Here is a 27,344-nt window from a genome sequence, read left to right as displayed (position 1 = left end):
GAACTGGCCAGAGACGCGGGTGGAAGAAGTGTCCTCGAGGCAGGGAAGGGATCTGGCGAGGTTGCTGGGCCAGTGGGGGCACAGCCTCTGACGATGCGACCATCGAACGTCTCCTGTCCAGCATGGCCCTTCCTGTGCTGTCTGCTAACAGGAGCCCCTGGTAAGTCCCAGGAGATGGGTGGTGAGTCTGAGATGTCGAGGGAGTAAGCGACTTGCCCAAGGCTCAGGGCCAACCTCCAACAAACCTGACTCCCCACCTCCCCCCAAAGGGTACCTTTCTGTTTCAGCCTCTGGAATGGGCTGACAGTGCAGCTGGGAGGCCTGAGGGGCCATCTCTGAGAGGCAGGCCTGGAGAGGTTCTCTCCTGGCTCCCCACTCCCCATATGCCCCAGACTTCTCTGAAGAGAGCTGGGACTGACTGGGAGAAGCCCTTCTTGTCCCCCACCCCCAGCATCCCGCAGGGTGGCACGGATGGCCAGTGGGCAGTAGTGGCACCTGCTCTCAGCCACTGACAGGCCTCACACCAGCCACTTTCTCCCCTGCCCCAGGGAACTCCCTCCTGCTGCCCAAATTCACACGCAAAGCAAGCAGCAGCCACCAGCCAGGTTGGGCTCCACACTGGTCTTTATTCACACCTCTCTCTGCCTATGGGACCCGGGGCTGGGGACCTCTAAGGGGGCTGCTAAGGGACCCCAACATGAAAGGAGCATCTGAGGCATGGGGATCCCTGAGAACACAGGAGAGGAGGCAGGGCCTGGGGAAGGCAAGGCAGGAGGCCCCCTGAGATCCACAAGCTCACCGAGCCAGCACTGGCTGGAAAATGAGACTGGTGCGGGCAGCTGTGTGGGCAGATCTGGCCCCAAGACCCGGGGGAAGGTGGGCCCTTCATTCCCTACTGGGAATGAAGCTTCCTTTTTCTGGAAGCAGGGCTGTGAGCAGAAGGCATGAGATTCAGGCTGAGATAAGTCTATGGGGGAGAGCCTCCAGATCCCCCTCCCAACATCCTCCAAAGGCCTCCTGGCCCTATAATGGGGCTCAGGGCACACTGCAAGTGTTTGAGAACGCAGCGTTCAGCTGCAGCTCAGACCTCCTGGTCAGGGTGCCAGGAAAGGGTGCCACAGTTCTGGTGGGGAGCAGGGAGACAGCTTCTGGCAGAGGGAAACGGCGGTCAGGGGAGTGGGCTGGCCTCTGGCTCTCCAGGGTCGGGGCGGTGCAGCACTCCACATGACGTGAGTTTGGGTGAGGATCTGCGTTGCACATACCCTTCCTGGAGTAGCAGAGGGCAGTGACAGGAGAGAATGATCTGTCCATCCCAAGGCTGCCCCAACAACCAGACACACTTTGGGCCCAGGTCCCAGCTAGTGCAACGGAGGCCCAGAGGAGGGATGTGCTTTGCTCAACAATATGCAGGAAGTTAACTTAACCTTTGTAACCTGGCCTCCAGGGTCAGGGCAGGTCTGAGGGGTGAGCCTGGTGGCAGAAGACAAGCCCAGTCCCCTCATGGCTGCTGCCCTGCCCACCAGGCCTACCCAGCATGGCTACCAGAAGCCTCCCCAAGAAGACACCAGCCCTGAGCAGTAAGTGAGAGTGTCCCACTCGAGTCAGATGCACGAGAAGGCAGGGCCCAGACCTTGGCCTGGACATACGGTTTCAAACTATAGCCCAGCCTGAAAAGATCCAAACCAAAGAGAAACTTGATCCAAATAACTGCATATAAACAATGGGGCACTCTGTACATGTGTGTGTGTGTGCATACACACACACACACACACACACACACACACAACTTGTCCTTGTGCACGTGTATCCTTACCAATGTTCTCAGTTACCAGTTACACACACATACATCCCATCCATGTGCACAACGCGTATCCCTGTGTTACAACTGCACACACACGGGCAGATACACACGTAGGCACCCACATGCACACGTACACATGCACACATACACTCCCTGCTCAGACACGCTCTCTGGCCCATCGCCCGCCAGGCAGAGCACTGGTGAATGGCTGGTGCCAGGGACTCAGCGTCGGCTGCTGACATGGAGGGTGTAGAAGGCCCACGGCTCAGGGACATAGATGACACCCGGGTACTTCTTCCTGAGTACAGGGTCATTCCACAGCCAGGCGACCCACAGCGCCACAAGCAGGAGGGTGAGGGCGAAGGAATAGAAGAGGAAGAGGCCGTTGCTGTCCAGGAAGAGGCACTTGCGCTTCTGGTGCAGGACGAGGGCCAGCATGGCGAAGAAGGTGAAGATGAAGAGGATGAAGATCTGGCCCTCGGTGACCAGGTACCTGAAGAGGCCAGTGGGGGCAGTGAGGCCGGCGCTCTCTCTGCCCGGCCTCCCTCCCTGTACCCACATTCCAGGCTGCCCCCTGGTCAGGTAGAGGAGCTCATCTCAGGCGAGGTGGAGGGAAGCGTACTACTTGGAGCCACAGCCCATACTGATTTGGCTTGTACAGTGGCTGTTTTCAAAAATGTTGAGTTTGTTACCAACATAAACGTAATAGGAGAAAATGTGGATTTCTGGTTTCTCTGGTCACATCAGGCCTCTATTCCCACTCGACAACAACTGATTAGAGGAGAAAGCAGCTGTCCCCACTAGAAAGAGAATGGTTCTCTTTGCCACAGTCTCCACCATTCCCTATTGCCTTACTGGATGCCTGCTTGATGCCTTTCTGTTACTGGCCTATTTCCTACAGGCATTTGAGATTGGGAATGCAGCTGCAATTCACGGAGGCTGTCATTACCGTCTCCTTGACGGCTGGGACCGTCTCAGGTCTCCCAGGGCTCTCTGTAGCTCCTAAGGCAGTACCTAGCACATGGCCAGGGCAGGGGAGTGGGCTGGCCTCTGGCTAGCACATCTGTTGGAGGGCTTCTGAGAGGCTGTTTGGTCCATGCCCCTGCCTCTGGAGAGGAACATGACACTGATCCATTCCGTTCAAGGAATGACAGCTCTGCAACTCAGTGGCTGTGGGACCTTGGGGAATTTGCATGACATCCTGGAGCCTCTGCGTTCTTACTTAGAAAGGGGGAATAAATGGCCCTATCTCTCGAGACATAAGACACTGACAAGAGCTGTGTATGCCTCTCACTTGGAAAAGCACGTTGTTCAACAAATGGTTGCTGTTCCTGCTGTGGTTGTCTCAGCACTAACATGCTGCGTGTCAAACCACTTTCCTTCTTGCTGTGGTTGCCACTCCTTCTTTTTCATCCTGTCCTCAGGGGCATACAGATTGGTCCTGGTCGGCCCTCTCCACCCAGCCGGGGACAGACCCAGGAGCAGATCTAGGAAACTGGCCCTAGGAAAGAAGGCCCTTTTCATTCTAAGGTAAGTTTCCCATCAGAGAAGGGTCCAGTCCTTTCCCAATGCTCAGGGAAAGCCTGTCCCCAGGGCAGAAGTGACAGACGTAGGGCCTGGCTGAGGCTAAGTCCTCTGAAATGGGAGAAGAGCTCTGAAAGGCACAAAGAAACCAGGGAAGCCTGTGTGGCTCAGTGAGTTAAGCCTCTGCCTTAGGCTTCGGTCATGATCCCAGGGTCCTGGGATCGAGCCTCATATTGGGCTCTCTGCTCAGCAGGGAGCCTGCTTCCTCCATTCTCTCTCTCTCTCTGCCTGCCTCTCTGCCTACTTGTGATCTCTGTCTGTCAAATAAATAAATAAAATCTTAAAAAAAAAAAAAAAAAAAGAAACCAGACAAGAAACTTCCCCCTTATCTGTCCTTGTCACCCTCATAGTGCTTTATAGTTTATGAAGCCTCTTTTCCTCCTCCTAGATCCTCACCATCTCCTGAGAGGGAGACAAGCAAGGGCTGTCCCAATGTCACAAAGGAGGAAACAGGCCCACAGGACTTGATGGGCTCGATATTACAGGTGGGCTCTACTGGACTCCCCAGTGGCACTGGGGTTCCAGGAGGTAGGGCAGAGGAGCATGAGAATGGAGAGGAGCACTCAGACTTGGCTTCCTGGTGACAGAGAAGCTGCCACAAAGCACTGTCACCATCCCCACTAGACCCAGGTGGAAGCAGGAGCCCAGAGCAGGACTGTGGTCAAGAGGACTTTTTCACCACCGGGCTCCCTCAGTGCCCCCCCCACCCCCAGGTCCAAGGTCCACTCACCAATAGTACAGGCCACTGGGCACCACCAGGAGCAGGGCCACCCCTGGCATTGAACTCTCGGCTTTGGTGGGAGTGAAACAACCACTGAAGTACAGGAAGAGGATGAGGAAGAAGGGGATGTACCTGCGACAGGGAGGCCGGGGCGTCAGAGGCCTGCCCAGCCGCCCCGTCGCCCCTCCACCCAGCCCTCGTCCCCACCTGTCCTTGCACCATTCCACGCAGGCCGCATCATGGTTTACCAAACGCCTGGTTTAGGCCCGGCCACTCATCCCCACCAGACTGCCCCGTGCTGGGGCCTCTGGGGGCGGGTGTGCAGGAAGGAAGCAGGAATATGAGGCCTGCTCCCTGGCATATGCAAATCAGTGTCTCACAGGCTGTGGTGCGGGGAGGACCCTCCCACACGGCCCTGACGACCTCACTTCACATGGGTGTGTGTGTAGGGGTGCCCGTCTCATGCTGGCACTCCGCACACCCGGAAGAGGTATACCCAGCAGGGCTGAGGAGGGAGAGCCTCCAGGCCCAGGTTAAAAAAAAAAAAAAAAAAAAGAATGAGAGAGAACCATACCTGCTGGGGTCCTCCAAGGGGCTCTGTGAAGTCCCCTCACCCATACGCAACCCAGAGCCTCACCCCTTACCCACACACTGCATCTTACCCAAAAGTACCAGCCTCTCCTCTCCACAAAGGCTGCCTCTCCCACACCCCCTTCTCTCAGCTACCTTGTGTGCCCCTCCCACAGCCCCCATTTGCTCCCAGCCCACCCTCTCTTCCCTTCCCAAACATCTCTGGGCAAAGGCCTGTCCAGGGCCCCTGGACTCACTGCCAAGAGGACCAAGTTTGCCTGTTTAAAGTGGATCCTGGAGGACGGCCTGGGGGCTCAGTCAGTTGAGCATCTGCCTTTGGCTCAGGTCATGATCCCAGAGTCCTGGGATCAAGCCCTGCATTGGGCTCTCTGCTCAGCGGGGGGAGCCTGCTTTTCCCTCTCCCACTCCCCCTGGTTCTGTTCCCTCTCTTGCTGTCTGTCAAATAAATAAGATCTTTAAAAAAAATAATAAATGGATCCTGGAAACACGACTGTAGGCCTGGTAGGACAGGAGCCAGCCACCTCACTCAGGGTTGAGGGTACGGGGTGCAGAGCTTGCTGGCTGCTCCCCCACATCCCCCACACCCTCTCACTGGCCCCAGCTCCTCCTGTAAGATGTAGGACAGAACAGACAGCTGCGGGCGCCTGGGGCCCTGGCTCTCCCGCGGCTGCGCACAGCTGGGAGGTTTCCACCGCCTTTGGGGTGGAGGGGGCCCCTCCCAGGAGTTTCAGAAGCAGGGCAGACAGCCCCTCCCCCCATCAGTCCACTTGGCCCTCCTCGGCTTCACCCCCACCTCCACTCCCAAAGACCGCGTCCTGACCCAGTGCGGCCCCCGCCTCGGTGCCCACCCACACCCCACGGCAGCGAGAGGGGCGGGGCCCAGCCTGTGCCGCGCCCCTCCCCCGCAGGCTCCGGCAGGGCCAGGGAGGGCCAGCCGCTTGCTGCCCTCTAGTGGCCGCCGCAGGCACCGTCACGCTGGGACAGGGAGGGCCTGGCACCCCACACCCAGAGGCTCGTGCAGTGTCCTCTGGGGCCGGACCCAGGGCCCCTGGGGAGACAGCCCGGCTGGCGCTGCCTTCCTGGCCCCGACACTCACCACATGGAGTGGCCCAGGTACTCGTCGTAGTAGTAGAGCAGCTCGAAGGAGTCGATCTGAGGGCAGTGGGCATGGCAGGTGAGAGCAGCAGGTGCGTCAAGGCGGGTGCTGGGGCCCACGCGGCCCACCCTTGCCCGGGCCCGGCCCTTCCCCCAGCAGCCCTCATTCCCCACCCTCAGTCTTGCCCTCTACTGCAGGGCGCCTGGGTGGCAGCCAGTCAGGGCCCCCTCCCGAACTGTCAGAGGCATCATAGCTCAGTGGGTACAGTGTCCTCCCCTAGCAGAAGGCTTAGTGGGTCAGGTGCAGTGACCGCTGGGGGCCAGCTCTCTGGCCTCCGGGACAGACTGCCAACAAGGCTTTACATGTGGGGCTGGGGAGGGTGGCTCACCAGCGTCTCTGGCTTGAGGTTCCTGATGATGGGATTCTCCCTGACGGACAGGTGGTGCTGGTAGCCGCTGAAGAGCAAGCGGTGGTTCACGGAGTCACCCACCAGGTGGATGCTGGCGCCCATGACAAAGGTGATGATGCTGAGGTAGATCATGGCACGTGGCAGCGTGCGAGGGGACCGCTCCATGAGCTGGGGTCAGAGGGGCGCCCGAGAGCGTGACTCAGCCTCCACCACAACAGGAGACAGCCCCTCGTCCCTCCCCCATGCCTGGGGTCCGATGGATAACACCACTAAAGAGTCACTCCGAAACTGGGTCCCTGCAGCAGGTTGAGCCAGCCTCCACAGTCTCCTAGGATCCCCGTGAAGCCAGCATGAGTTGGGAACCAGCACCCCCGTTCCACAGAGAGCACCCCCAGCTGCAGAGGGATGAACTGACTGCCGAAGGTCGCACACTGACCCTGTGCTGGCACTGACAGCCAGGCCTTCAGCACAGGCACCCAGGCCTGGCCCTCTCCCCACTCTCAGCCGGGCCTCTGGATGGCTGGGCTGGTTCAGCGCTGCAGGACCCTCTCATTTTGGAGCCACTAGTCCATGGTAAACACCAAGAAAATGTCAGGGAAGTGGGGTGGGGAGGATGCTTTGGAAAGGAAACTTTAAGACTCCTCTGAATTCTAATTTTATACCCTTACTTTTGGTGATTAGACACATTTTTCTAGAAACAAAATGATGGGGATGGTAGGTGGTGATAGTTGTTTTAAGAGCCCTTATTTGAACCTGCAAAGCCAGCAGCCCTGGCTAGCTCTGTGCTCCCAGGGTCATCTCCAAGTCCCGGATCCCCAGGCCAGAGTAGAGGTCACCTCTATTGCTTCCACCTGGACCCTACCTGCCTTCCCGACTTCTCCCCAGACAACCAACCCACTCACTCCCTTGCCTCAGCCTCCCCAAATGTCACAGCATGACCCTGTCTTCAGGTCCTTTTGCTTGACCACCTCTCCTACATCATCCCCGCACACAAAGCTGAAGCCCAAATCAAACATCCCTCCTTGGGGAGGGCTTCTCCATCCCTCCTGGCCAGGCCTTTGGTGTGTCCCTTGATCACAGCCTTCACCCCCCAAGCTCGGGCAGGGTAGGCCATATCTGCTTCCAGGACTCCCAGGGCTTGGCACCAGCTTCCTGCCAGAGAAGAAGGAAGGAATGAAGGTGGGAAGGGAGGGCAGGGAGCCGGGGACTGTACCTTGAGCAGGAGGAAGGGCGTGATAATGTTGTAGGCCATGTGAAAGTAGTCCCCCACGCTGGGCTTGTTGAGTGGAAACCATTCGAGAGGGAACACCAGCTGGGGAGCAAAGGGAGGAATGGTGTTCACCCAGGCAGAGCCCCACAAGGCCCTCAGGGAGTCAGCCCCCAACTCCTCCACACACACTTAACTCTTTTTGTGATCTATGGGGATCATCTGGGCAGCCCTGGGGTACCCAGACAGAGAAGCTGAGTCCCAAAGAAGGTAAATGGACCTGTCCCCAGGCACACTAGTAGATGCAAATCCAGGGCCTGATTCTGGGCCCCACCCTCAATGGGTACTAAATGAATGTCCCTGGGTACTGGTCTGGGAGCTGGAGGCTGATTTGGGACTTCATGGTGACGTCTGGCAAGTCCTTCTCTTCTACAGGCCTTGGTTTCCCCATCTGCAACATAAGAGATGTGACCTAGGTGGTCTCCTTGGGCCCTTAGGGGTCTGGCCATTCAGGTCCTATGATGATGAAAAGGTCTCCTGACCACGAGGCCCCATGCTGTATGCACTGAGCAGATGGACTGCAGGCGGACTGCTTCCAAATCAGGTCAAAAGCGTACATTAGGAAACAAGGAGAAAGTAAGTTAGTCCTACAAAGTAGCTTCAGTTCTTTCTTACCTTCCCTGAAATAGGAGGCAGGCCAGGGGCAGTTCTTCTGCCTGGGAAGCCCTCTCTTACTGGTCTGCCCCAGTGAGTCCTGGTCTTGTCAGGGTCAGTGTGAAAACCCCCGTGCAAAGTCAAAACATATTATGACCCCCAAAACTATACTTCCAGGATCTGTTCATTGAGAACACAGGCAATGACTACAAGTTTCAATCCAAATTATAAATGTTTATCTCTTGGGGCGCCTGGGTGGCTCAGTGGGTTAAAGCCTCTGCCTTCAGCTCAGGTCATGATCCTAGGGTCCTGGGATCGAGCCCCACATCAGGCTCTCTGCTCAGCGGGGAGCCTGCTTCCTTTTCTCTCTCTGCCTGCCTCTGCCTACTTGTGATCTCTGTCAAATAATGAAAAAAAAAATCTTTAAAAAATAAAAAAAATAAATGTTTATCTCTTTTAACTCAGAAATGCCATGCTGGGTGGCTCAGTGGGTTAAAGCCTCTGCCTTCTGCTCAGGTCATGATCCCAGGGTCCTAGGATTGAGCCCTACATCGGGCTCTCTGCTCAGCGGGGAGCCTGCTTCCCTTCCTCTCTCTCTGCCTGCCTCTCTGCCTATTTGTGATCTCTGTCAAATAAATAAATAAAATCTTAAAAAAAAAAAAAAAGCCATGCTTGTTAAAACTAACCCGCAAATATAAAACTCCCAGGACACAGGGTCTGTTCCTCTTTCTTTCTTACTCGGTGTGTATCTCTGTATCTTCATCTATATCAAGATAGATATGTTAGATATATATATCACATCTTCTTTATCCATCCATTTATTGATGGACACTTTGGGTGCTTCCATCATTGGGCTATTATAAATAGCGGGGTACATACCTTTTTGAATTGGGGTTTTCATTTTCTTCGGGTAAATACCCAGTAATGGAATTACTGGATTGTATGGCATTTCTATTTTTAATTTTTTTTAGGAAACTCCATATCGTTTTCCCCAGTGGCTGCACCAATTTGCATTCCTACCAACAACACATGAGGGTTCCCTTTTCATCTCATCCTTGCCAACACATTACTCAGCCATAAAAAGAATCTTTCCATTTGCAACAATATTGATGGACCTAGAGGGTATTATGCCAAGTGAAATAAGTCAGAGAAAGAAAAATGCCATGTGATTTCACTTATATGTGGTATTAAAAAAACACAAATTTCAATGAACAAACAAACACAGAAACAGAATCATAAATACAGAGAGCAAACTGGTGATTGCCAGAGGAGAGGAAGTTGGGGGATGGGCAAAACAGGTGGAGGAGACTAGGAGGCACAAACTTCCAGTTATCAAATACATAAGCCACGGGGCTGAAAAGTACAGCATAAGGAACAGAGTCAGTAGTGCCGAAATGGTGCAGTACGGTGCCCACACTTAGTGTGGCGAGCATGGCATGATGTACAGAACTGTCAGGTCACTGTGTTGCACACCTGAAACTAACGTAACACTGTATGTCAATTATACTTAAATTTCTTTAAAAAAAGATATATACAATGGCTGAAATACTCTTTGTGATAGCAAAATACTAGGGACAGGCTGACTCTTCAACTAACGAGGACAAGCTCCATACATCACAGGGCATCTTTGCTACAGCAGGTGAAATAGCCATTATCAGAAATGACACCTGATAGCTACCGACATGGGAAGACAGCCATCGTGTGTTCCAAGGTAAAGCTAGCAAGTTGTAGAGCAAGGCATAAAGTAAGATCTCATTTCTGTTAGAAAAGGAAAAAGAATATATAATATGTTTGCAGAAGGAGAGAAAGGGGCGGGTGCCTATGCCTCCAAACGTCAGGGGTAGGCCTAGAAAGGGAGGCTCTAACACTTCTGCATATACCCAGGCATTACTGCCTTGTTACAACCACTACATACTACTTTTATAACTTGCACGAGTTCGGTTTTCATTATTACAGATTCGGGAATGTCGTGCCTACATTTCAAAAGCTCCAGTGTATACATGGGCTTCTCAAATGTATACCCTCCTAACAAGCCCACTGATGTTGCTGGGCAGGCTGCGGAAGGGATTCATCCTGCAGGAGACCACCATGGCCAGCTGTGGCTGAGTCCTAAGGAGTGAGAGCAGGGGACAGCCCTGAGCCCGCCCTAGGCCTCATTTTCCCCTCTCCAAAGCATCAGTGTGATGGGCAGCTCCTTTGGCCCCCAATCCGTGGGACTTCATGCCGGAACGGGGCTGGGAGCAGCCAGGCCAACCAGCCTCCTTACAGATGAGAGAACCAAAGGCCAGCAGACAGTGACTTGCCTAAAATCACCCGCAGAGGTAACCAGGTACCCTGACTCCTGGCTGTTTTTTTTCTTTCTCCCACACTTAAACAGCACGTAAGCCTTACAGAGTCTGCAGGAAGGAGAATCAGCATCAACCCCAAACCCACAGTGCAGCCAGAACGGCTTTTTTCAAAATTTTTTCTAAATATTTATTTATTTGAGAGAGAGAGTGCGCGCACGCGCATGCAAGAATGAGCCGGGGGAGGGAGAGAATCCCAAGCAGATTCTGAGCTGAGTGTACAGCCTGATGCGGGGCTCGATCCCAGGACCCCGAGATCCTGTCCTGAGCCAAAAGCAAGAGCCAGCTGCCTAACAGACTGAGCAACCAGGCACCCCAGAAGAGCTTTCCGTAATCCCCTTCCAGTCTCTGACCCGTGTGTACAGGTGTTGAGACTGTCACTGACCCGCAGTCAGGTGCTATGCACACCACTGCCACACCTCTCCTCTCCTAGAGCAACCTGGGTTGTTGGCTGCTCTAGGGCACTTAGGGCTGCTCTAGGGCACCTAGGATTCCTGTGTCATGGCCAGATAATGTTTTCTATACCAGATACCTAAAGTTGTTCTACTCAGTCCCTACCGCTGGACACTGAAGTCACCTCCGAGGTAAGCAACACTGCAGTAGAGAGGCTATTGTCTTCTTGCTGATTACACCTTCAGGGCAGATTCTTGGAAGGGGTCTTACTGGGTCAGAAGGGATGAACATCTTAGGGTTCTGGATATATCCATGACAGGAAGGGGGTAGGCTCTGGGGCTGGATACCTATGTGCTGATGCTGGCTTTTCCACATGTTACTTGGGTGACCCTAAGCCAGTGAGCCAGGGTCTTGCCCTCTCTATCCTGAATCTTTCCATCTATAAAATTGAGATTAGTAAGAGGGCTGAGCTGAGGATTCAGGAAGTTTAAACACATACAGAGTTTAGAACAGAGTGAGCACTCAGTGTACGTTAACCACTATTTCTACTTTCCCATTATTATTATGATGATCGTGTTCCTTCAATAAAAGTGCATTGAGGGGTGCCTGGGTGGCTCAGTCGGTTGAGAGACTGACTCTTGATTTCAGCTCTGGTCATGATCTCGGGCTCCTCAGATCGGCTCTGCATCAGGCTCCATACTCAGCAAGGATTCTACTTAAGATTATTTCTCTCCCAAAGGGGAACCCTCCTACACTGTTGGTGGGAATGCACGCTGGTGCAGCCACTCTGGAAAACAGCATGGAGGTTCCCCGAAAAGTTGAAAATAGAGCTACCCTACGACCCAGCAATCGCACTACTGGGTATTTACCCTAAAGATACAAATGTAGTGACCCGAAGGGGCACATGCACCCGAATGTTTATAGCAGCAATGTCCACAATAGCCAAACTATGATGTTCATCAACAGATGAATGGATAAAGAAGACGTGGTGTATATACATGGAATACCATGCAGCCACCAAAGGAAATGAAATCCTGCCATTTGCGACAACGTAGATGGAACTAGATGGTATTATGCTGAGCGAAGTAAGTCAATCAGAGAAAGACATTATCACAGGATCTCAATGATATGAGGAATTTGAGAAACAAGACAGGATCATAGGGGAAGGGAGGGAAAAATAAAACAAGATGGGACTGGGGAGGGAGACAAACCATAAGAGACTCTTAATCTCAGGAAACAAATGGAGGGTTGCTGGCGGGGAGCAGTGGGGGAAGGATGGGGTGGCTGGGTGATGGACATGGGGGAGAGTATGTGTTGTGGTGAGAGCTGTGAACTGTGTAAGACTGATGAATCACAGACCTGTACCCCTGAAACAAATAATACACTATATGTTAATTAAAAAAAAGGAAAAAAAGATTCTCTTTTTCCCTCTGCCCCTCCCCCACTCATGTGTGCACACCAGTGTACTCTCTCTCTAAAATAAATAAATCTTAAAAGAAATAATAAAAATAAAAACCCAGGAAGCACTTATGCTAGGCACTGTTCTAGGTGTCTAGGTGTCATCTTGACAAACTGCTTTCCAAAAGGGCTTTGCTAATTTGCTTATCACTAGCAGGTGCAAGATGTCTGTTCCAGTGTTGGATATGATTATTGTACACACACGCACACACAAATTAACAACTTGGTTCATGGTGGTGTCTCACTCAATTCGTTCACATTCTGTTACCTATTTATCTATCTACCTATGTCCTTATTACAAGCCAGGGGCTTGGGTGCTCTTCCAGTATTAATCTCTCTGGAGGCCACCACTGTCCACTGATGCATGGAATATCCTGGAGGGAAGGGGATGGTGGCATGAGATAGCACTAAGACTGACCTGAGGCTCAGAGTCACACATAGCATGCAAGATCAGCCTATACTCTTTACCTCCAGAAAAACAGTATTATACCAAGGCCACGGGGATGCTCTGCTTTCTTTCCCACACCCCATGGTATGACTTGGTGATATGGTTAAACCCGGGTGTAAGGCGTTGGGGTGGGGAGTGCACAGCATTCCTCTTTAGAGCCACCAGTTCCCCTGTGAGAGTCAGGGCACAATATGACTATGCAGGCCCCCAGGACCCCCGCTTGCTGACACAGTCACAGAGCTAAAGGACATGTAAGCATCCAGGCCTATTCTTGCAGTTTACTATAGGGAAAGTGACTTGTCTAAGGTCACTTGGCTAATTCAAGTCACACTGTGTCCTCGCTGCTGACAGGGGCTCTGTCCATGGCTTCACACTCACCATGGCAATGGGGCGGCCAAAGTCCAGAATCCAGTTCTGCAGGGTGAAGTAGAACCAGAGGTCAAGGTGGAAGGGAGCTGTGCCAGCAGCTTCGTCAGCCTTGACGGCACTGTGCCTGGGAAGGAACCAGACAATAGGGGTCAGCTCTTCTCCCCTCCCATGAGAATCTTCCCCCTGAGATGAGCCACACAGAGGTATGGGGATTGGAGGGCAGGAGGATTAATTTCTAGGAAGAGTTTTGTTGGAAATACTGGCTCCGAGGCCAAGGGGAACGTGTCCTGGGAATGGATTCTGGCTGCCCTGATGTTAGCTTAGCTTCTCTGTGATTCAGGAAACTGCCAAACCAGAACGGGGCACTCTCACCTGCAGAATGACCGGAAAAGGAAATGGGTCAAAGGATGCAGTGTGGGTGAAGAATGGGAATCATGATGATGGGTGACAGCAGTGAGCCTGTATCAAACACTTATTATAGTCCAGGCACGTGGCAGGCATTATCTCATTTAACTCTTTTCATCCTCACAGAAATCCCTGCAGGTTGGAATATTACCCCCATTTTACACAGCCAAATATTTAGGCCTAAATGATTAGGCTCCACGGCATCTCTGCCACCATCATGTCCACAGTGACTGGGCCACCAGATGGGCATGTGACCTGAGCTGAACCAGTCAGAGCCCTCTAGTGAGATCAGCCTTATAGACCCCAGACTGGGATCAACAGGCCCTTTCCCTCAGTTCCCGAACGAGGAGGAAGTAAGAACGGGGCTGCTGGTGTTACTCTTCTCACTAAACCACAGTGCAACGAGCCAGCAGGGGACAAGCTAATGCAAGACACACGGCAAGAAGTGGAATGCCATCTGACAACATGTCTTTGGATGCCTGTCCCTCCTGCAAAGCAGTTAGCCAACTGCTTTTTGCAGAGGAGCTGAAGTTCAAAGGCCAGTGCACATGCCACTTCCTCCAGGAAGGCTTCCCTGATGCGGCTTTTCCCAAAGCCCCACCAGCCCCACTATAGGGGTGCATCATCTCTAACTCTCAGTCTAGCCATGACATCATGGGCCTGGAGTTTTGCTTTTACCCAGCCCCTCAAGATGATGAGTGACTTTTAAGGTTCTCTCAACTCACCCACCTCTCATCACAGTCCAAATCCTCTTTACAATGTCCTGACACATCTTGCATGCCTCCAGCGGCAAGCAGCCTGCTACTTCCTAAGATGATTGAGGTGTGAGTTTTATTGTTCTCAATGCGCCAAGAACGGAGCTGTGTGAGTGGCCCATGTTGCTGAGAGTTCTCAGCTCAGCTCCTGGTTTGTGCTTAGCGATTACTGGCTGATTTAGAACCATCTCAAGGCGCGACTGGGTGGCTCAGGTGTTAGGCATCTGCCTTCGGCTTGGGTTGTGATCCCAGGGTTCTGGGATTGAGCCCCACATCAGGCTCCCCACTCAGAGGGAAGCCTGCTTCTCCCTCTCCCACTCCTCTTGCTTGTGTTCCCTCTCTCTGTGTCTGTCAAATTAATAAATAAAATCTTTTAATTAAAAAAAGGGTGGCTCACTCAGTTGAGCATCTGCCTTCGACTCAGGTCATGTTCCCAGGGTCCTGAGATCGAGTCCCACATTGGGCTCCCTGCTTAGTGGGGAGCCTTCTTCTCTCTCTCCCTCTGCTGCGCCCCCTGCTTATGCTCTCTCTCTCTCAAATAAATAAACAAAATGTTTTAAAAAAGAAAAATTAAAAGAAAAATTAAACCATTTCAATTACTAGTTATTCATTCTTTTTACTGGCAGATATTAGCTGAGAGGCGGCGACATGAAGGTCTTCCTCTTCTCAGGGCTACTGTTGCTTCTGTAATCCTTTTCAGCCAATTGAAGAATGGCCCACAGGGGGCCGGTAGAGCAGCCCAGAGGCAGAGGGGCAAACTCCTGGGGAGGGGGTGTGTGGGGGATGTGGGGGGGGTTCTCATCATCCTCTGATGGCAGGCAAGATGGGATGGGTGGAGGGTGGGCCTTTCTTGGGTCAACTAAGCCTTCCTGTCCCTTGTACTTGGTGCCGCGCTACTCCCCCGCCCCCACAGTACTGTGCTTCACCTGCATCATCTCACTGAATGTTCGCGGCAATACCGGGAAGTCGGTCCTCTCTTGTGTGATGGATGAGGGTACTGAGGCTTACAGGGGCTAAGTGCTTCAATCACCCGCATAGCAAGGCTCTAAATCAACTACTCCTTTTGTCAGTCTATTTCCCACTCCATGCTTCTAGTAAGAGATGATGTTTCCTTGGCCACAGAGAGTGCCGGTGACCTAAGCCAGCCCAGGAGGACTTTACCAACTAGAGTTGGTGGAAGGAGTGCCTTCCTTTCTGGGGTGCTTAGCATGCAAGTTCAGGGCTGCCTGTGGCCAAGGTACCAGCCTCAAAGGACAGTCAGGCGAGAACGAAGCCTGCAGAGAAGACCAGGGGAAAGGAAGAGGAAAAGCCCTGAGAGTTCTGGGCAGCCCCCACGTAACGGGTTGGCCACAGAGCTAATACATTCCTTTTTGCTAAGGGCACTATAGTTCACACCTGGCTTTATGTCACTTGCAACCCAGGGGTCTTGAACAGCATAAATTCAAACCTATATGAACTCAAGAACTGTGTTTCCTCTTCTGTATTATAATAAACTATGTGCCATATGAAGAGATCAAGACAGAGAGGGTCAGTAAGGCCTGGGGCGGCAGGCAAGGCCTGCATGAAGGAAGAGAGCCTGAAAGCATGGATGGGTGGATTTAAGAAGGCAGAAAGGCAGGAGAGTGGGATCGAAGGCCTGGGTGGAAGGGAGGAAGGCACTGCATGGAGGTGAATGCCTGGGCTTATTAACAGAGAGGAAGAGAAGTAAGGGACTAGCTGGGCTTCGGAATGCGGAGATAGAAACTCACTGTCAGGACTGCTCTGAGATGGGTCTGAGCTGAGAGACTGTCTTAGAGGGTCCACTTGCCCTTCCCCTTAGTGACTGTCAATCAAGGCCTCAAAAAGCAGATGGTGAGGGTGCCTGGGTGGCTCGGTGGGTTAAAGCCTCTGCCTACGGCTCCGGCTCCGGTCATGATCCCAGGGCTCTCTGCTCAGCAGGGAGCCTGTTGAGAATAGATGAAAAGATGAAAGGAACCCTCCTCTCTCTCTCCGCCTGCCTCTCTGCCTACTTGGGATCTCTATCTGTCAATTAAATAAATAAAATCTAAAAAAAAAAAAAAAAGCAGATGGTGAGAACCTCCAGGCCTGAAGAAGAACTTGGTAGGAGAAAGAGGATAACAACCCTCAGTGTTTTATTCTGGAAACCTCCAAACTGGACAAGGAGTAGGATGTTTGCTACAGAGGAGAAAAAGTATTTTGAAAGCCTGGGGAAGCACTTAGATATGGGTCTCTGGAAGCCGTGGATACCTAGCATATATTAGGGGGTCAGTAACTGTTTCCTCCTTTACCCAAGGGGGCATCTCAGCTAATGGGGATCCCTGTCAGTAGTGCAGCCTGGCTTAGCAGTCAGCAAGAAAAAGGGCAGATACAGGGCACTCGACTTGGAAATCAAGACTGGTTAACATCTGACTGGTTTTCTTCTGTTGGGACTGTGACCAGAGGAGGCAGATTAGGGAGGGTGAAGGCATCCTCTCCCCTAGTCCTTGTCCTGGGGATGAGCAACCTCAAGCCTGTCCCAAGTTCCTGACCACAGACTTCATATACTGGGCCCCCAGCCTGTGCCAGCTCTCGATCTGTCATCAGAAACTGCAGCCAAGAACACCAGTGAATGGCAGGTAACCCAAGACAAGGATGGCCTTCTCTCCCCTCCACAGCTTTACGAGTCTACCATATGGGGGGACCTGATACCATGACAGGTGGGGAATACATAACATACAGCTGAAATATTCGAAGCAGTCAGCATCTGCAGGATTGTCTGGCAGAAAAGGAAGGAGTCAGCCATGGTGGAGTCAAGCAGGGACCCATAAATGGGAACTACAGAAGGATTAATTTCGGTTCTACATAAAGAATGGTAAAATACCTGACACGATGGAAAGCCTGAACAAAAAAATGAGAAAATGAAGGCGAATAATAAGAGGGGAAAAGATAAGGCAATTAGAAACCCCAGGAAAAACAAAAAACAATAGAAGACAGGATATGGCACTGTTAAACATTCCTTGGCTTTGTAGGGAACGTTTATATAGCTTGACTAATAAAAACACCGTATACAGACTTTCAAAGTTTAGAATCCGTGCACACCCAAAACATGGAAGACAACTATGCCTAAAAACAGCAGGTAAATGTCATTAACCTTGAGAACATGAGAGCAGAACTAAAGAGTACAGGCGTCAGAGGAGAGGGTAGGGAAAGTCAAATGTTAGGGTAGGGGATTATTACTCTCCTCTGAAAAAGGAATTGATATAGCACCCATACTTCCCGAGAAAGGAAATAATGGTGTATGCATGTTCCCTAAGGCTACAAAGGTTAACAGAAGAACTAAGAACAGTTTAAAAACTGAGAAAAGATGAAAAGAAACATCTTGTGAAGATGAGGGAGGTAGAAGTGAGACAAATCTAACAAGAAATCATCAAATATTATCTTAGAAGCTACAAATGATAAATCAAGGGGTACCTAAGTGGCTCAGTTGGTTAACTGTCTGCCTTTGGCTCAGATCATGATCCTGGGGTCCTGGGATCAAGCCCTGTATCAGGCTCCCTGCTCAGCGGGGAGGCCGCTTCTCCGCCTCCCACTGCTGCTCCCTCTGCTTGTGCGCACACGCGCTCTCTCTCTCTCTCTCTCTCAAATAAATAAATAAATAAATAAAATCTTTTTAAAAAATGATAAATCAAGAAATGGCAGTTAAGCATAGCTTTTAAGAATATGGACTTCGCCAATGGGAAAAAGACGGTCTCTTCAACAAATGGTGTTAGGAAAATTGGACAGCCACATGCAGAAGACTGAAACTGGACCATTTCCTTACACCACATACAAAAATAGACTCAAAATGGATGGAAGACCTCAATGTGAGACAAGAATCCATCAAAATCCTTGAGGAGAACACAGGCAGGAACCTCTTCGACCTCAACCACAGCAACTTTTTCCTAGAAACATCGCTGAAGGCAAGGGAAGCAAGGGCAAAAATGAAGTACTGGGACTTCATCAAAATGAAAAGCTTTTACAAACAGCAAAGGAAATAGTCAACAAAACCGAAAGACAACTAACAGAATGGGATAAAATATCTGCAAATGACATATCAGATAAAGGGCTAGTATCCAAAATCTATAAAGAACTTATCAAACTTAACACCCGAAGAACAAATAATCCAATAAAAAAATGGGCAGAGGACATGAACAGACATTTCTGCAAAGAAGACATCCAGGTGGCCAACAGACACACGAGAAACTGCTCCACATCACTCGGCATCAGGGAAATACAAATCAAAACCATGATGAGATACCACCTCACACGTCAGAATGGCTAAAATTACAAGTCAGGAAATGACAGATGCTGGTGAGGATGCAGGGACAGGGTAACTCTCCCACCCTGTTGGTGGGAATGCAAGCTGGTGCAGCCACTCTGGAAAACAGCATGGAGGTTCCCCAAAAAGTTGAAAATAGAGCTACCCTACGACCCAGCAATTGCACTATCGGGTATTTACCCCAAAGATACAAATGTAGGGATCCGAAGGGGCATGTGCACCCCAATGTTTATAGCAGCAATGTCCACAATAGCCAAACTATGGAAAGAGCCTAGATGTCCATCAACAGATGAATGGATAAAGAAGATGTGGTGTATATAGACAATGGAATACTATGCAGCCATCAAAAGAAACAAAATCTTATCATTTGCAATGACCTGGATGGAACTAGAGGGTATTATGCTGAGTGAAATAAGTCAATCAGAGAAAGACAATTATCATATGATCTCTCTGATATGAGGAATTTGAGAGGCAGTGCGGGGGAGGGGTGTGGGGGGTAGGGAAGGAAGAAATGAAACAAGATGGGATCAGGAGGGAGACAAACCATAAGAGACTCTTAATCTCACCAAACAAACTGAGGGTTGCCCGGGGGAGGAGGGTATGGATGGGGTGGCTGGGTGATGGACATCGGGGAGGGTATGTGCTATGGTGAGTTCTGTGAAATATGTAAGCCTGATGATTCACAGACCTGTACCCCTGGGGCAAATAATACACTATATGTTAATTTTTTTTAAAAAAGGATATGGACTTCAGAGACCACCTAGGTTCACATCCTAGCTTTGCCACCAATCAGATCTTGAGCAAGTTCCTTAACCTCTCTTGGGCCTCAATGTTCTCATCTATAAAATGAGTGGTAACAGTAGATCCTATCTCAAGGGTTGTGGTTGAATTATTACATGCAAAACTTTAGAGTGGGCTCTGGTTCATGGAAAGTGTTACACAGTATTTGTTGATATTACTTAAAATATGAATTTAATTCTAGTAGAAAAGGCTGAGAGGCTACTGTGGTTATCTCTGGTGCCAGGGAAAGGTGGAACGGAGAACCACTGCTTTTTACTCTAAGCCCTTCTGTGCTATTTAACAATAGGCATGTATTACTTTGATAGCAATACAGAAACCATCAACAGAGCAGGCAGAAACCGGAATGGGCTACTTCGAAAGATAGCGAACACTGTGTCATTAGAGGCGTGTAAGCAAAGCATGGATGCAGCAAAGGAAGTCCAAGCATCTTAGGAACCGGACAGGTTGATTCTACCTACTGTCTTAAGCAACAGTGGTACTGAAAATGATCCTAAAGGTACGCTACAAGGGTGGTGGGGAAACCCTGGAAGTGAGTCAGTCCTTGTGCCACTCCCAGGGAGCACCCTGGCTGGTAGTGAGCTCCTACAGGAGGAAAGAGGAACACTACTCCTCAGCAGCCCAAGTGAAACAGAATAGAAGCCCTGGGTTTAGACCCTGGCTCTTGCCAGCAAATGATGTAACCTCTCTGGGCCTCAAACACAAACCATTTTTACACATATACAAAATATGTATATGTTTCCACATACAAAACAGGAAAAAGATTGAGTCAGATACCGCATGTGGAAGCCCCACATATGAGATAAAGTGGGATCATATCTGATACCCACAGATATCTAGTTCTAAATCGGCCACCACGGTTCAGGGCAGTCAAAGACCCCCAAGTTGAAGAGGATCCAGAACCCAGAGGACCCTCGGTAGCAGGAGAAAGAGCTATCCGCACAGCCAAGTCTCTCAGACTTCTTCCCTCATACCAAATCATACAATAAACTTCCTAAAATGGACTCTGAGCACACTCCTGCTCAAAAACCTTCCATGGCTCCCCTGTGCTTACCAGAAAAAGGCTGCATTTTTAACCTACCATTTAGGGCTGGAACTAGGGTGAGGCAAGTGAAGCACATAGGGCTTAACATTTAAGTAGGCGCAGGGTGCCGAGAGTGAGCGTCTCCTTAAATTTCCTTAAAACTTGCAGTCGAGGCCTTCACTCTCGTCCCAGCCATGCTGCCAGGAAAGGCCCTTCCCAGTCAGTCCACTTCCCCTGGCCGCTGTACACCAGAAAGCTCCAGAACCACTGAACACTTGACTCTCCCCAAACTTTCCACCACCTCCTCCCCCCACTGGAAGAGACCTTCCTCAGAGTGCCCTACTGAATACTCGGAGACTAAGCTCAAGTGCCACCTCCTCCACGAAGCATTCCAAGATGACCTCTCAGACTCTTCTGGCTTCACGTCGCCCACCCCTTTCATGCCTCCACAGCACGGGGCACACCGAAGATGCTTTCTGGCCTGTACAACAGGATGAAGGCTGAATGGAGGGAAAGACTAAAAGGTGGTTTCCGAGCTTCTTCTGCCCCTCCTGGTCTCAACTACATAAACCTGTAACTTCTTCCCCTTAGTGAGAGGAGGAACAGCCGAACGAGTGAGAAAAGCCCTTCGTCGTTCTTTCTCGGGAAGGGAGCTTCCACACACTTCACTGTCTCCTGAATTTCCATTCTCATATTCTTGGGATAAGAAGCGAGCCTCCCCACTGACACCAGAATCCAACTTGGAGGGACTCAGAATTCCGCTTGGAGGGACCCCAAGAGTTTGGTGGCGCCCAGGGAGTGCAAATGCATTGCGGGCAGTGTGCGCCGGGAACCTGGGGCACGCCTCCCCCACCCCGAAATTCTTGGACCCCTAGACTAGTATCGTCAGAAGTTTGTCCCAAGCCGTCCCGGGAGGCGGGGGCTGCCGAGCCTGCCTGGTCCCGGGGCGTCCCCATGAAGAGAAAAGGCTGTGGAGACGCGGCCCACGCGCCAGGGCGCAGCGAGCGTCGCTCAGAGCAATCGGACTCCGGCAGCAGTCCCCGGCCCACCCGGGACTTCTCCAACCCGGTCCCCGCCGCCCGCCCCGCATCACGTGGGAGCCGCGGCCTCGCTCCCCGCGCCGGCGCGCGCCCACCTGGCCTGCAGGAAGGAGGCGCCCGGCTGCGCGGCCGCGCCACCCGCCGCTCCCGGATGCTGCCGCCTCCGCGCCGCTGCCTCCATGGCTGCCCCGCCGACGGCCGGGGTCTCGGCCCGCTTTCCGACTTGCGGAAGCACTCTACGGGCCCGGCGGCCGCGACAAGCGCGGACACCGAGCAGGGGGCGGGCCGGGGCGGGCGGGGGCGTACGTGCGAGCGAGCTCGCAGCCCGGGAAGCACGGGCCGCGGCGGGAGCGGGGGCGGGGCCGGCGCGGGGGCGGGGCTCGGGGGGCGGGGCCGGCGCCTGCGGGGAGGGACTGATGGAGCGGGGGAGGCGGAGCGCGCCCCGCCGGGGGTTCAAGGGACTGCCTGCTGGTGGCGTTCCCGACGGGGAGCGGGGCACTGGCCTGCGCGTGCGACGCTTGTAGTGTGGCCCTGTGGGGGCTGGGCGTTGCTGGGGTCGCCGCTGACGTCCGGGCGGGAAGCTTGGCCTTGGCTGGCTGAGGCCCGGATACTGGTGGAGCGGGGTTGGGGGGGCGGCATAGGGACCTGGGGTAAGATCCAGATGCTAAGGCTGGATTTCTCTTGTCCTTGAGGACAGGGGCGGGGGCGGGGGGAAATTATGCCCTCCCACCCTGCGCTACGCGCTTTCCTTTTTCAGATGGAAGATTTCGCTTCATAAAATGACACCTCTGTGGCACTTGACGCTAGGAATTAAATAATGGGATTAGATGGTAGGACAGAGAGGAGCAGCGAATTCCTTCCAAGTCGGGGTGGCCTGGAGTAGATTGATGCAGATTCTAATTATGGATTTGTCACTCTCTTGGACTTTGTGGCTTTGGAAAAGTCACTTGCTCTCTCTCTCTTCCAAACAGGTATTAACTCCCTGCTGTGAGCAGCTCACTGTGTCTACAGGAATGACAAACCCAGCTCTAGTAAGGCCTACACTGGTGGCAGGAAAGGGGCATTGGTAAAGGGTGTGGTGAGAAAAGTATTGAGGTGTGAATATAGACCTAGAGCGGGTTTGAATCAGACCCGGCTTCTGGAAGACCAACATCCCAGTTGTGACTTTGGAATTCTGAGCTGACAATGAAGTCTGAGCAGCAGTGGAGGGAACACAGGGAGTGTAGCAAAGTGTTCCAGGCAGAGGGAGCAGCCAGGCAGTGAGGCTTAGCATCTAGAAAGAAGCTGTTGTCTGGAGGAAAAAAAATTTCAGCCAGAGCAGCAGAGTGCAGGAGGAAGGGCAATGGGAGGTGGCCTGGGGAAGGGTTCAGATGAAGAGGGCCTCTGTCCTGGGAACAACCGGAAGCAGTTCAAGAGTTCTGGGGTAGGGAAATAGCACCATCATATTTGCATTTTAGCGTGGGGTAGATGAGAAGAGGCAGGACCAGAGACCTCCAGGTGGAACACATGACGTGCATTTGTTCTAGTGAGGGTCCTGCACTGCTAGCAGCCACGGCAGCAAGGAGAAAGTTGATGACGTCAGTTGTATGGAGGGTACCATGGTGGTACCTTGGGTGTCAGGGGTGAGGAGAGAAAAGTTCAGGCTCTGGCTAGGTTCTACAGCTGGGTGGGTGGTGGAGGCGCCCTCTGGGAAGTGGGTTAAAGCAAGTTTAGGATAAATGAGAATTCCTTGGAAGAATACTTGAGGTGGGTCAGGAAGGCTGTTGGGCCCAAGGATCTGAAGCTTAGGCCAGACCTGGGAACAGGGCAGACTGACTCGTGAATCAGGGGAATACCGATGGTAATCTGACCCTAAGAGTCTGCTTGGGAGATATGTCCCGGGGAGAAGAAAGAATAAAGGGCAAAGCCTGAGAACAATCAGGAAGCAGACTGCCTGGGTTTCAGTCCTGGTATTGGCCCTAACTAGCTGTGACACTCGGGTAAATTGCTCAACCCCTCCCAGCCTCAGTTTCCTCATCTGTGACAAGGAGAAGCCTGTTGCATCTACTGCACTAGGGCTGTGATGATTTCATGATGTCACGGAGATGGAGTGCTTGGCACACAGCCTCGCGCTGGTGGGTTTGTTCTTTACCGTAGTCTGACCCTGAACCTGATGTTTCCTGAGTGAGATGATGGATTTGATGGAATATTTCCATTCCATTTTCTTGCCTGTGCTTTCCTTTGGCAGACTTTTACAGAGTTTTATTCCTTCTCATTTTGATCAGAGCCCATGTCCTATCTTGGCTGTGACTGGGGTCTGTCTTGGGGTCATTTTCCATTGCCCTCCCCCCATGGTGCACAGCAGCCCACAGGCCGCACATCCTGGTGCCCACCCCAGCCCCACAAAAGGGCACATTGGCTTTATAGCATTTTTTCTTTCATTTGCTCTGATGTCTCTATTTTGCAGCAGAGAAAGCCAGTATCTTGAGCTGAAATAGCATCCCAAGGTCAGCCAACAATGCTCAGACTGGATCCCAGGTTTGGTTTGGGACAGTCTGCTCTTCCTTCTACAGATTGCTCTATGTATATGCCAGAGAAGAAGGATTGAGGCATCCGGCTCTGACCCCAATCTCTTATTCTCTGCTGGTTTTGCAAGCCTTCTGGGCTTCAAAGGAAGGGGCATGAAGTGCCTATGATGTAATATCAAATTAATAACACCAGGGTTGGGCTTCCAGCCATTAGAGGATGAGGCTGTGTGGAGGAAGCTTCTCTGGCCCATTTAATCCTCCAATCCCTTAAATACTAACAAATCTACCTCCCATCTGGAGCCGGCAGCTGTGCCCTGAATGGAGGGGAGCCCAGGCTAGCAGCAGGGGCCAGGCCTGCCCGAACGAACATGATGAATACCACGCCCCCCCCACCCCCTGCCCGGTGGGATTATCAGTCCCTCTCTTTCCTGTCCCACCAGAGCTCCTTAAGAACGTTATCTTCATGTGCTCTCAAATTGCATGGACATTTGGGGGGACAGGGGCATCCAGCATCATTGATGCTCATGGTGGCCACCTCAGCAAATCTCTCTGTCCTCATCTGTCTCACCCCTTTTCCTGACTGCAGCTTCCCTGGCACTGCACTCCCGCACCAAGTGGCAGCACACACTCTGCCTCGAGCTCTTCTTCTAGGGAACCTGGGCTAAGGCAGCATCTGGCAAGGATGCTCAGAGTAGAAAGCAGATACAAGTGGGGCCACTCTGAGTGAAGAGAAATGGGGCCCCATGGGGCCATCCCTTTTCCCTCGATATGGTTTCCAAGGTGATGACCCAGGCACCTCGACTAGGGCTCCCTGGCAAACCTTTGATCTCATCTATTTCTCTCACTCAGCAGCCGAAACAACTGAAACTTAAAGTCACACAGCAAGTTAGAAGTGAGGCCAGACCAGAATCCCGTCTCTTCACTCTGAAGCCGGCACTCTTTCTTTCAAGTCCATTTAAGAACTTCTGAAAGTGTTTCTTTTTCCCAAGCATCTCCCCACACTGGCTGCCAGGGAGACTTTGAAAACCCCATTCAACTGTAGCCACCGCCTGGGAGGTATGACACACACAGCCACAGGGGCAGACAAAGAGGAACTGGGACAGGGAAGAAAGGTAGTCACGAAACAGCTGGTCCGAGGACCTCTGCGGGCAGGAACCAGGGATGAGGTGTGTTTGGAAGGCTGTACAAGGACGGGCTCCAGAGAAGAGTAGGGGACAGGCCTGGGGGGAGAGGGAGGGGCCACAGAAGGAGCTGGAAACTGGCCTCCCCTGTCCACTGGTGTTGCCCGGGGGGGCACCCTTGTCTGGGCTGAAGTTGCCCTCCAGGAAGCTGGGAGGGTGACCAGAAATCACACTGAGGGGAAGGAGACAGAAAGAGGTGCTTGCCTCACGTTGCTTTCATGAAGATTCTTGGGACTGAGACTGCTAGAAATAACTGGGGACAGGTTAATAACCCAGGGGGATTGTATAGTATAGGGATACAGGGACATCTTAAGTAATCTAAGCACAAGGGTACAGCTGGGTCTTGGAGAAGAGATGAAACCCAGGGCCTGGGTTTGGAGGACTCAGAAAGTCACTTTCCTCCAACTCCGTTTCTGTTCCATCTTTCTGTCTCCCTGAAGCCTGGCCTTCCCTGCATCCTAGGGAGCATGACAGCAAATGGCCTCAGCCAGCAGCTTCCAAGTACACCTCTCTTCCAGGGTGATGAGCAGAATGAGCCCGGAGTCTTCTGGGCACAATTCTAAATCATCAGGGAGGGATTCTGATTGGCCTGGCTTGAGGCAGGAGCTCACCCTGGGCTGGCCAGTGAGGCCAGGTGGTACCTAACCAGGGCTGCTCCCTCTCTGACCTGACGGTAGGGGAAGAAAAAGGGGAAAGTTCACTGTCTTGGGCTTGCACCCTTGAACAAAAGCTCCAAGCCAGGAGATTCTGCTCTCTTTCCCAACTCCTTAACAATCTATGTGTGGCTATAAACTCAAACCTTGTCCAGAAGCCTGCCTCCCCCAGTGCAGCCTACAGGTGAATTGGGCTCAGCCAGCCCCCTCGCTCCCCACCCCTATCTGTGGCTGAGAGCTGGAAGAAGCTAAGAGGGCCCCAGCTGCCTGCCACAGTCCTGATGTCATATCCTTAGCACTGAAATGAACACTAGAGAAGTTTACTTTGGTTTGATTTTAGACTCTTTTATTTCAGTCAGGTCAGTGGGCCTCAAAAGAATTCCCAGGGACCTTGTTCTGAGCCTGTGGTGAGAAAGGCTATTAGAGGCTTCTAGAACCAGAGCTTATGTGGGGTTTTCTGCTTCGGGAGTCCGTAGTTTCAAAGCCCAGAAAGGAATTCAGGGTCCTTTTCTTTCAGTTCTAACTAACATTTATTGCACAATTACTGTGTGCTATGTCCTGGTCTCAAGGCTTTTCAAGATTTTTTATTTTTTATGATTTTATTTATTTATTTATTTATGGGGCACCTGGGTGGCTCAGTGGGTTAAGCCGCTGCCTTTGGCCCAGGTCACGATCTCAGGGTCCTGGGAATCGAGCCCCACATCAGGCTCTCTGCTCAGGAGGGGGCCTGCTTCTCCCTCTCTCTCTGTCTGCCTCTCTGCCTACTTGTGATCTCTGTCAAATAAATAAACAAAATCTTATTTATTTATTTATTTGAGAGAGAGCAGGAGTGGGAGGTGGGAGAGGGAGGTGGGATGGGAGGGGCAGAAGCAGACTCCCTGCTGAGCAGGCTGGATCTCAAGACCTTGACTCCCTGACCTGAGCCACCCATGTACCCCAAGGGCTTTATGTATAGGATTTCATTTAATCCTCACAACTGCCCTAAGGGGAAGGAATAACTTTTCTCTCATGGACAGATGAGGAAACTCAGGCACAGAGAAGCCAAGTCACCTGGCCAAGACCACACAGCCTGTCAGTGTTGTAGCCCTTCCTCTGGGGCCCCGTGGAGTTCAGAATCCCCCACATGAACCAATGGGATGGGCCATGCAGGCCTGAGGGAGACTTTCCCACGGCCATAGCCAGCAATGAGTAATACCTGCTTCTAAAAGCAGTTTAAGAATTATTATCCTGAACTCTGTGTTGTAGGACTCTGAAATGTAACCACCTATGGGAGTGTGGCAGAGACCCAGAGCTGTTAGTCTTCAGGAAAACTTAGCTTCTTAAAGTATCTTCAGAGACCTGATCCTTTAAAAGTAGGAGAGCCCTTCAGCGGGTGGACAGCCTGCCGCCGAAAGTGAGGCCTTTGAAGAGAGAAGCCTTAGGCAGGATCTGGCCCTTCTGGGTTGATTCAGGGCTGTGTGATCCTGCAACAGCTACCCAAGCTCTCTGAGTCTTGGTTTCTTCACCTACAAAACGGGGACAATGATAACCGCTGCCTTGCAAGGTCCTTGGGAGGCTCCACGAAGGCAGTAGAAGATTGACAAGTCATGATCATCATCCTGGTGGCAA

At 51.9% G+C, this 27,344-nt stretch overlaps 1 protein-coding gene across 3 annotated transcripts; it reads right to left on the bottom strand.

Moving 5' to 3' along the window:
• Window positions 1-1,946: 1,946 nt before the first annotated feature.
• CLN6 (CLN6 transmembrane ER protein) lies at window positions 1,947-21,625 on the bottom strand. Of its 3 annotated transcripts, none has more exons than XM_032864607.1 (7): window positions 21,491-21,625; window positions 13,086-13,200; window positions 7,416-7,514; window positions 6,182-6,370; window positions 5,794-5,849; window positions 4,116-4,238; window positions 1,947-2,294 (listed from the first exon to the last, which is right to left on the bottom strand). In XM_032864607.1, exons 1-7 carry the CDS (start codon window positions 21,574-21,576, stop codon window positions 2,024-2,026), a joined length of 939 nt encoding a protein of 312 aa, XP_032720498.1. In that variant the 5' UTR covers window positions 21,577-21,625; the 3' UTR covers window positions 1,947-2,023. The 3 variants fall into 3 exon arrangements, with proteins under 3 accessions (XP_032720498.1, XP_032720499.1, XP_032720500.1); XM_032864608.1 differs by lacking the exon at window positions 21,491-21,625 and adding an exon at window positions 14,211-14,275; XM_032864609.1 differs by lacking the exon at window positions 5,794-5,849 and having other exon boundaries at window positions 2,005-2,294.
• Between the last annotated feature and the right edge of the window lie 5,719 nt (window positions 21,626-27,344).

This window comes from Lontra canadensis, unplaced genomic scaffold (genome assembly GCF_010015895.1).
Source record: "Lontra canadensis isolate GAN:19392208 unplaced genomic scaffold, GSC_riverotter_1.0 scaffold28, whole genome shotgun sequence".
In the NCBI taxonomy this organism is placed as follows: domain Eukaryota; kingdom Metazoa; phylum Chordata; class Mammalia; order Carnivora; family Mustelidae; genus Lontra; species Lontra canadensis.
The sequence above is the reverse complement of the archived record's forward strand: the minus strand, read 5'-3'. Positions and strand labels throughout refer to the sequence as shown.